Source organism: Protobothrops mucrosquamatus, unplaced genomic scaffold (assembly GCF_001527695.2).
Source record: "Protobothrops mucrosquamatus isolate PMUCROS unplaced genomic scaffold, P.Mucros_1.0 scaffold1018, whole genome shotgun sequence".
NCBI classification, from domain to species: Eukaryota; Metazoa; Chordata; class Lepidosauria; order Squamata; family Viperidae; genus Protobothrops; species Protobothrops mucrosquamatus.
This window is the reverse complement of record NW_015387254.1, coordinates 456,348-466,540: the sequence shown is the minus strand read 5'-3', so window position 1 is coordinate 466,540 and position 10,193 is coordinate 456,348. Positions and strand designations below refer to the sequence as shown.

At 44.2% G+C, this 10,193-nt stretch overlaps 1 protein-coding gene across 1 annotated transcript in view; it reads left to right on the top strand.

Moving 5' to 3' along the window:
• Positions 1–4,786: 4,786 nt before the first annotated feature.
• SAP30L (SAP30 like) overlaps positions 4,787–10,193 on the top strand; it is a 9,657-nt gene continuing 4,250 nt past the window's right edge. Inside the window, exons 1-3 of the mRNA XM_015819918.1 lie at positions 4,787–4,999; positions 5,345–5,497; positions 8,630–8,665. Of these exons, the coding sequence (XP_015675404.1) occupies positions 4,787–4,999; positions 5,345–5,497; positions 8,630–8,665 (402 nt within the window). The remainder of the gene's footprint in view (positions 5,000–5,344; positions 5,498–8,629; positions 8,666–10,193) is intronic.

Sequence of the window (10,193 nt, the reverse complement as noted above, 5' to 3'; positions counted from 1 at the left end):
TGATGATTTCCTTAATGACCATATTGCTTTGCAACCAAAATTCCAGTCCCAACTGTCATAAGTCAAGGGCTACCTGTGGAAGATTAGTAGATCATACAATATTTCTTTTTACCATGCAAACAGTAAATTCATTGATTTGATTAAGTTTCTAGTTTGATCTTCATTTTTCTTCTAGATCTGCAATATAAAATATTCACATCTGGGGGAAAATGTTTTACAGAGCTATTCACAGAGTGCTGACATTGATATAAAAATTGTTAGTTTGACAGAATTTAAACTAGCATAAAGAGAGTAATTACTCCTTTAATATGTAACAAAATCAAAATTTCTGGCTGAAGAGTTGCACACAGTTTCTGTGTCTTGGATTATTTCCGGTGCAGCCTGATACGATGCCTCCCGTTATTACTGCATATAAAATTATGCCACTAATTGTTTAGAAATCTAGCACCCTATTTCTAAATGTCCTTAACATGCTCAAAGTACATAAACTTTTTCCAGAAATTGTAGTATCTTGGTGAACAATCACAGTGAACTAGATTTTAAATCAAATATTGCTAAAGATTTTTAAACACTCTGAATTCATAACTGATCTTAGAAGAACCAAGCAAGTCTTCCCCAAGAAAGGGATTTATTTTATCTTCCTATAATGACTTTCCACAGGTGCTTTTCTCCCAGCTAGGTTCAATCTCAACTGGGTGTCAACATAGGAAGTGGAGCCTCCAAGGAAATATATTACAGGCAGTATACAAGATAAGTTGATTTTGTTTTGTTTTTTGAACAGAATGCTTATTTTGTTCTTAAATTAAAACAGAATACATAAATGCTTTAAATTAAGAGACACTGTTGTAGTCGTGTTTGGATAGTAAAAACAAGTTTTACACAAACTTTATCATCCTTAAATATCATTTTTACATCAAGATAACCATTTAAAAACAATAGCCCAATTTGAGTTCTAGTTATAATGGGGGTTTTGAACTACCTTCTGTTCTAAGCTTTCCAATAAATTTATGTTCAATTAGAGATACAGGTAATGCTCGACTTACAATAGTTCATTTAGTGACCGTTCGAAGTTACAATAGCATGGAAAAAAGGAACTTATGACCATGTTTCACACTTTCGACCGTTGTAGTATCCCCATGATCATGTGATTTACATTCAGATGCTTGACAACTCACATTTATGATGGTTGCAGTGTCCCGGGGTTATGTAATCCCCTTTTGCAATCTTCTGGCAAGCAAAGTTAATGGGGAAGCCAGATTCACTTAACAACCGGGTTACTAATTTAACTACTGCAGTGATTCACTTAACAAATGTGGAAAGGAAAGTCATAAAATGGGGCAAAACTCACTTAACAAATTTCTTACTTAATATAAATTTGGGCTCAATTGTGGTCGTAAGCTGAGGACTACCTGTACCTTCACATTCTAGTAGGTAAAGCAATGTTTTAATCTGAACCAATTTAAAAGCATACGAACATATGTTGTGGTAGGTAGAATGTTTTTATCACAAAGAAAATTATATGCACTAAGTTCACAACATTGCATTATACGTAACCAAAGTAAGTATAAAATTAGCTCTTCCAACAATACTATTAAGCAGCTAAAGATTTAAGGAGAAAGAAGCAGGAAAAATGCAGCTCATATGTAGAAAGTCTTCAGGGATTCTTAAACAGTTTCCCTCTTTGTAATGCATGCTTAACAGTTTCTTTTAAATTGGATGTTGCCACGAGTTGTGTATTTATTTTGTGCATCTTGGGACATTGTCTTAAGTTGGAAAAGATCAAGGATGTCTAGCACTTTAATGTAGTATCGCTGATTAACTGGAAATCATTTGGATGTCAAGTTTAGTATTTTTACGAATTGAATGGTCTTTCTTTTATAATATATTTAAAATAAATTTTTATTGTGTCCTTTTTCTGAAAACTTGTACATCTATTCTGTTTTGTAACAGCCAAGGCATTTGTAAAGAGAGGAGAGACTGATTACATGAAATAATACAAGTAATCCTCGCTTAACAACCACTCATTCAGCGACTGAATTTACAATAGTGGTAGTTATGACCTTGCAACTCTCCGGTGGTCATGTGATCACAATCCAAGTGCTTGGCAAGTGGCCTGAACGTATTATTGTTGCAGCATCCCTAAGTCACATGATTGTAATTTCCAACTTCTCTGCCACTTCCTGCAAACAAAGTCAACGGGGAAGCCATGACCAGCAGTACAATTGACTGATGTCATTGTTCTGGAGCTTGTACACTTTATATAAAGCAGACATGTCAAACTTGCGACGTCATGTGACATCACGAAACATATCGGGACGGTTTTGCCATTGCCGACAATGAGTGGGCACAGCTTCCGGATGACGCGTCTGGCCCGCAGGCCGTCAGTTTGACACCCCTGATATAAAGGGAAAAAAGACAACCTTTACATGCTGGAAGCCGGCAACAGTTGCCAGCATGTAGAATAGAATAGAGCTGGAAGGTATCTTGGAGGTCTTCTAGTCCAGCCCCTTGCTCAATCAGGAGAACTTATACCATTTCAGACAAGTGACTGTCTAGTCCAGACATGTTAAACTCGCGATGTCTTGGAGCTTTTTCCCCATTGCCGGCAATGGGGAGGACACGGTCTCATCATGACGCGTCCAGCCCACGTGCCGGCAGTTTGACACCCCTGGTCTAGTCTCTTCTTAAAAATCTCCAGTGATGGAGTACCCACGATTTCTGAAGGCAAGATGTTCCACTGGTTAATTGTCCTCACTGTTAGGAAGTTTCTCCTTAATTCCAGGTTGCTTCTCTCTTTGGTCAGTTACCAAACATTGTTTCTTGTCCTGCCCTCTGGTGCTTTGGATAATAGTTTGACAGCCTCTTCTTGTGGTAGCCTCTCAAATACTGGAATACTGCTATCATGTCACCCCTGTTTCTTCTTTTCTTTAGACTAGCCAAACCCAAGTCCTGCAGCCATTCTTCGTATGTTTTAGTCTCCAAGCCTTTGATCATCTTAGTTGTTCTCTAAATTTTTTCCAAACTCTCAACATCTTTTTTGTCATATGTTGACCAAAATTGGTTGCAGTATTCCAGGTGTGGTCTTCCTAGGGTTTTATAAAGCGGTACTAATATTTGCGTGATCTTGATTCTATGCCTCTGTTTATACAACCCAGATTGTATTAGCTTTTTTGGCTGCTGCTGCACACTGCTGGCTCATAGTCAAGTGATCGTTCATTAAGACTCCAAGGTCCCTCTCACAGTTACTGTTTTTGAGCCAGATCTCGCCTAATCTGTACTTATACCTTTGATTTTTCCTGCCTAAATGTAAAACTTTGCTTTTCTCCACATTAAAATTCATTTTGTTGGATAGGGCCCATTGTTCAAGTTTGTCAAGATCTTTTTGGATCCTGAGCTTTGTCTTCTGAGGTGTTGGCTATTCCTGCCAGTTTAGTGTCATCTGCAAATATGATGAGTTCCACTGTGTACCAAGAAGACATCTATCTTTACAGAAGAACAAAACCCACTCTGTCCCCACTACTTTTAATTCTGCCAGATGGTTGCTCAATAATTGCTGGATTCCTGCAATGTTGAGGTGGATCACTGATAAGAAGATGAGGCAGTTGGGGGGGACTTTATTATCCCAGCTATCTCACAGAAGATAACTAGTTTCTCATTGCTGTTTGCATCAGAGAACCAATGAATCATTTTGTGGAAAATAAAAGTCCTAATAAACACTTTATATGCATTCACTTCCCTCTCTCTACAGAGAAAAATAAAGGGGAGATAATATTAACCAGAAGGTTAATGTTCTTTTTCTTGGTTGTGTTGCTTTAATTTTTGAAGCAATAACTCTTAAAAATGCATTTTCTTCCTCTCAAAAGTCCAAGCTTTTTAAAATTATAGTAACAGTATAAAGAAAAGTATTTAATATCTAGTACTGGTATAAGTTTAACATTTGTATTAAGATCACTTTTTGCTGTAATGTAAATTTGTTGCGCTTGGGCTATTTGAAGCCTTTCTTTTTATCATTAAAAATCATTTATCTTAAACAGAATTAGGCCCTTACATATCCCTAACGAAGATATTATTAAAACAAAGATGGAAAAGAAGAAATGTTTTAATTTTCAAGTTTCTTTTTCTTCCATTCAATCATGTCTGATTCTTAGACTGTCTGGACAAATTCTTGTGGTTTTCCTGACAAGGTTTCAGAAGTGGTCTGCCATTGCCTGCTTCCTGAGAGAAATTGACTGGCCCAAGGTCACTCAGTTGGCTTCATGCCCGAGGCTAGAACTAGAACTTACAGTCTCCTGGGTTTCTAGCTTGATGCCTTATCCCTAAACTGAATTGGCTCTCCATGTGGGGCAGGGCTTTTTTTGTATAATTATCTAAATTATTAATCTAATAATTTTTTTTCATACAACAGGATAGCTATTTTTGGTGAAAATGTCTGGATACTGTTAAGATGACAGCATTTTTTAAAATGAGCTATTCGGGCTGTTTTATTTCAAATGTCAAATTATTCTTATAAGTGGTTAATTTAGACATATTCCTTATGGATGCACGAAAAATAATTATGTTGGCTTGTGGTTTTATGTGCACATCATAAACTGTAATGTAGCACTTCCAAGCTTATTATGGCAATAATGGATCCTTTGGTAGTAATCCAGCAATTATCTTATGTAATATAGGGGCTTCTAACATTTATTCCTATCAAGAAATACAAGAAGGATGAAAAGATGCTTTGAATTAGGCATAGGTGCACATGCTGTAACTGTCTCCTTAGGAAATAGTGTCATGATGGGGGATGGGGGAATTCCTTATTGTGCCACATTCACCCTGGAAAATACATGACAAGATCACACTGATATGTCAAGATATTTTGAGACAGACACAAACAGGCTTTCTGGTGCTCCACATCCCTGCATATGCATATCGTGCACAAGCATTACACATCCCTGGTTGGGAAGGACTGACAAAAATCACTCATCTCTATCTCAATAATGCAAGTACAAATAATGTAAGCTGTTTGCCTGGTCTACGTTTATAAGGTCAGGACAATAATGTGGGAAAGGAGCATATATGGGGCCAAGAAAGATATTGACATGGATGATCTAGCTCTTTTGCTTTGTTGCATTTGACAAGGTAAAAAGCACACCTGAACCTATTCAAAAATTCCAAATTCACCAAATATCTGGTAAAGCTGTAGGCTTTTGAACAGCTGTATGCAGCTTTCTTTGCTAGAAGGAAAAGGCTAGAAAGATGGCAGAAGATAGTGCTCAGATACTCAGAGAGGAGATACCCACCAGTTTGAAGTGGCTAAGAAATATCAAACTGTTTCATCCAATTTTACACATTTGAACAGCAAAAAGTGATTGAAGGCTGCTTCATACATGTGATGAAAGATGAAGGCAACATCATGTGGAAGCCAGAGGTGGGCAAGACACGTGACAGGATTATGGGTAAAACACAGAGGGCTTTTCCAGATGAACAGCTGCTAGCTTTATTTAAAGCATGGGTATCCAATTTTTAGGCTTGCCTGGGTCGCCTTGAACAAGAACTGTCTTGGACCACATATAAAATATATAATATAGTTATGTATATAAATCATATAATAACGTATGTGTTATATATAGGTATATTAATATATGTGATAAAAAGTAAGAGCCAGTTTGATTAGTGGTTAAGGTACCAGGCTAGAAATGACAGACCATGAATTTAACTCCTGCCTTAGCCATGAAAGCCAGCTGGGTGACTTTGGGTCGGTCACACTCTCTCGGCCCCTTACCTCACAGGATTGCTGTTGTGGAGAAATAAAAGGAAGGTGTGTTGGATATGTTCATCGCCTTGAGTTATTTGTAAAAATAATGAAATCAGGTACAAATAATAATGTTATAATATTGAGGCCTCGTTTGCAGCTGTCCAGGGCTGTATGCAGTCCAGGGCCACTGGTTGGACACTCCTGGCTAAAGGAAACAATGTTGCATAGTTTTCTTCCTTACTGGATCTTTTTCAGCAAAAAGAAACATGAAATACATCTGAAGGTCATGAAGAGAAAAATGGTCTAGATCAGTGGTTCTCAACCTTTTTAATGCCGCGACCCCAACCGGTCGTAAGTCGAGGACTAAACCGGTCGTAAGTCGAGGACTAAACCGGTCGTACGTCGAGGACTACCCGACCGGTCGTAAGTCGAGGACTTTCCCTGCCCGGGAGCGCCGCGCATGCGTGGCTCCGCCCCCTGCGCCGGCCGAGGCATAGCTGGCAAGCGGCAGAGACAGAGCAGGCCGACCACCAGCTGGCCCAGCCCAAGGGAGGTAAGGCACCCGCCAGAAAAGGGGAAAAAAATGGCGGACAAAAAAAATGGCGGACAGCCTTGCTTGGCGACCCCCATGAAATGGTCGATCGACCCCAAATGGGGTCCCGACCCACAGGTTGAGAACCACTGGTCTAGATCTATAGAATTCTGTAAAGTCTCAAGAACTAAAACAAGTTACTTTTGGCTCCAGGTTTCTTCTGGCTATTCAAAAAGTAAAGCAATGTGCATTCATTTATTTGCATACCTTCAAGAGGGGATGATATTAGTACTCTGATGCTCTAATTGTTTATTTATAGGTAATGTGTTCTATGAAGAGTGGCTTTGGGACCAATTGGGCAATTGTGCATAGCTCAGCGTGAGACAGCCAGACTAAATGCATTGCTGACAAAAACATATTCACCAAAATTGCCCAAGCATCACTGCATTCAGTTGTGGAGTAAATTCCAATAATCAGCTATTCAACCTCAGATCAGCAAAATTAACCCTTTATATCAGGGGTAGTCAACCTTGGCTCTTTTATGACTCGTGGACTTCAACTCCCAGAATTCCTGAGCCAGCTGTGCTGGCTCAGGAATTCTGGGAGTTGAAGTCCACGAGTCATAAAAGAGCCAAGGTTGACTACCCCTGCTTTATATGGTTCCACAGTCATGAGTTCTAGACCCATCTTCAATAGACTAACCCAGCTTGTGCAATGGGGACCCACACGCCTACACCTCGAAAAGTGCTCGGGCGAAAAATTGTAAGGTAAAACTTCCAGAGATCCACCAGCTTTCCAGTTTGTTTCTCACAAGAATTCGTATCATTGGATCTTAGCCTCAAAAATCAGTAAGAGCTGCGACCTGGACGTCCGCTGTTTTCTGCTCTAGTGTCTTTACGGGGTACAGGAAGCTCCCAGCCTTTATTTTTCCCTGGTTCTCTGGGGCGTCCATGTCGCCGCGCACCTTCCCTCTACCTACCCTACTGGTTTCCCGGTTTGTTTTTCTCTTTCCTCCCCGGGATCTCACGGCCGCCCCTTTACGGGGAGCGCTGCGCTCTGATCATCCGGAGGGGACGCTCTATTAGTTGGCAGCAACCAGACACGCAGGCGGCCCGAGCAGGACCCAAAGCGCTCCTGGTCCAAAGTCCACCGCCCGAGCGCCCGCAAGGCAGCTCCGCCTTTAAGGAGGACGAGAGCCGTTGGTTTTTCGAACTCTCCCAGCCGGACCCGCCCGCCCTCTTGCGAACGGCCTCTTGTGCGCGTGTCCCTGCAGAAGGCTTTGGCTTCACCCAGGGCAGCTTCAGAGCCCCCCACCCGCCTCCCGCGAACTCCCGCTCCGCACCCCCAGCCCGTTCTGAGCACGGACTTCAAACGCTCTCCGGCTACCTCCCTTCGCGCAGGAAGTAGCCTATCGGCACGAGCAGCTGCCTCGGCCAATAGCTTGTCTGAGCGGGAGCCCAAGCCCCGCCTCTCGAGCTGCACTAACCACTGGCTGCCCGGGGACGGGACTTCCGCTCGGAGGCGAAGAGGCGGAGCGGGCAGGTTTTGTGTTTGAGGGAGTGGGAAAGGGACGAGAGCGAGGCGGGCGAGGGAGCGAGCGAGCGGGGTGCGGGCGTTGGGCTGCCGTGGCCTGGTGGCCTCTCTGGCGGCGGAGCGACGGGTCGCGTCCGCCTAACGAGCTCCGCGGAAGGGGCCGGCAGCTGGGCACAGCCACACGTACCGGGCTGCCGGCTCCGGGGGCTGTGACCGAGGCAGCCGAAGGGACGAGATCCTCGGCCGGCTGCCGGGGGGTCGGGAGGCCGTGAGGAGGCGAGAAGAGGGACCCTTCTTGCTTGCGCCGCCTCTCAGAGGGGCTGCTTGCGAGGCTGTGGGTCGGGGCTGGCTAGGAGGACGGAGCGCGCCCGCCGGCTGAAGCGGGAAAGCGACTCCTCGGGGAGGCGAGGGAAGCCGCCCGCCCCGAAGGACCGCTTCCGGGGCCCCTGGGCGGGATGGCGGCGTGAGGGGCTCCTCGGGGCCCCTGAGAAGGCCGCCCGGCGGACGCGGCGGACGAAGCGAGCGTTGCTTTGGCGGCTCCCTCCAGATGTGTCCTTAAAAGCCGCGGAGTCCCAGGGCGGGATAGGCCGGGCGGAGGTTTGGCGAGCGCCAAGGCTGGCGAAGTTGTAGGGCCGCGACGGGGAAGCCAGCTGGCTCCGACCACCCTCCGACGCTACTTACCAAAGTCGTGCCTCCTTCTGTCGGCCCTACCAGGAGGACGGTGGGGAAAAATGCCTGTTTCAACAACGGAGTAGCTGCTACCCCTGGCAACGCAGGCGGGCCGACCGTTGCGGAGGAAGTCGTTCTCCTAGGTTTTCTCGTAGAGGCAGAAAAAGCTGAAACTGGATATTGACAAAAGTGTAAGTGGCAACCGCAGAAGCTTTACCCGCTGCATGCTTCTCTCTGTGCCTGCAGTTGTGCACCGAACCTCTCTCTCTCCTGTTGTGGTAGCAGTGCTGCTGTAGTAGCTCTGAAATCCTAGAGGAGCTTTTTATGGGATTCTGCTGTGAATTCCCTGTGTCAGCAAAGCAGTATTTTCCTATGCTGAAGCAACGAGACAGGCACAGTATGAATGAATGATGCAGCATTAAAATGAAAGTACGTTGGTTTATGATCCTAGTAAAGAAGCCAGTTGTAGAGATGTGCCTGAAACAGCATCGCCATTAAAATCCTATTGTGTTTTTAGGGAACGGTGTTATTTTTTTTAATGAAATATGAGAATGAAATAATTATCTTACATGTAAACCTAATGTAACAAAGTTAATCTCTCTTTCATTCAGAACTGAAGCGACAAAAATAGCACAAAGCCGCAGCAGGTGGCAGCATCTAGCTGGTTTTGATAAAGCTACCTGGAAATTCTAGGGCTGCGTGATGGTAAAAAGACCTAGTGGGGAAAAGGAAAGGAAAATGAAACACAAGCTTCATATTGTTGAAAGAAAACTGCATGGATTGCAGCTGTTGCTGAACTGTACTTACTTTTCATAGCCAAAGTTTATAAAGTATGTTATATCACGAAAAAATGGGAAAGGCAAGTTTGTAGTAAATAGCTAAAATAAGAAAAACTGTACCCAATTCTGATTTTGGGGCAGAATGTTGATATTATATATTTATTTATTTATTTATTTATTTATTACATTTATACCCCGCCCTTCTCCTAGTGGACTCAGGGCGGCTTACAGCCAGTTTAAAAACGAGACAATCAATACAATATAAAAATTTAAAATGTAATTAAAAAGAAATATTAATATGGGCCTTTTCTTCCTTTTTTAAAAGTTATTTAAAAACCAAATTTAAAATACCCCTTAGGCCAGTCCCGCCAGCTGAAATAGCCATGTCTTGAGGGCGCGGCAGAAGGAGGGGAGATCCGGAATCACCCGGATCTCTGGGGGTAGTTCGTTCCAGAGGGTGGGGGCTCCAACAGAGAAGGCTCTCCCCCTGGGGGTCGCCAACCGACACTGTCTGGTTGACGGCACCCTGAGGAGACCCTCTCTGTGGGAGCGTATCGGCCAGTGAGAGGCAATCTGTGGCAGAAGGCGGTCTCGGAGGTAACCAGGTCCGATGCCATGGCGCGCTTTAAAGATGATGATCAACACCTTGAAGCGCACTCTGAAGGCCACAGGCAGCCAGTGCAGCTCGCGCAGCAGCGGCGTTACATGGGAGCGACGAGTCACTCCCATCACCGCCCGCGTGGCTGCATTCTGGACTAACTGGAGCCTCCGAGTGCTCCTCAAGGGGAGCCCCATGTAGAGAGCATTGCAGTAGTCCAGGCGGGAGGTGACAAGGGCATGAGTAACCGTGCGCAAGGCATCCCGGTCCAGAAAAGGCCGCAACTGGTGAACCAGGCGAACCCGGTAAAACGCCCCCCTGGCCACAGCCGTCAACTGGTCT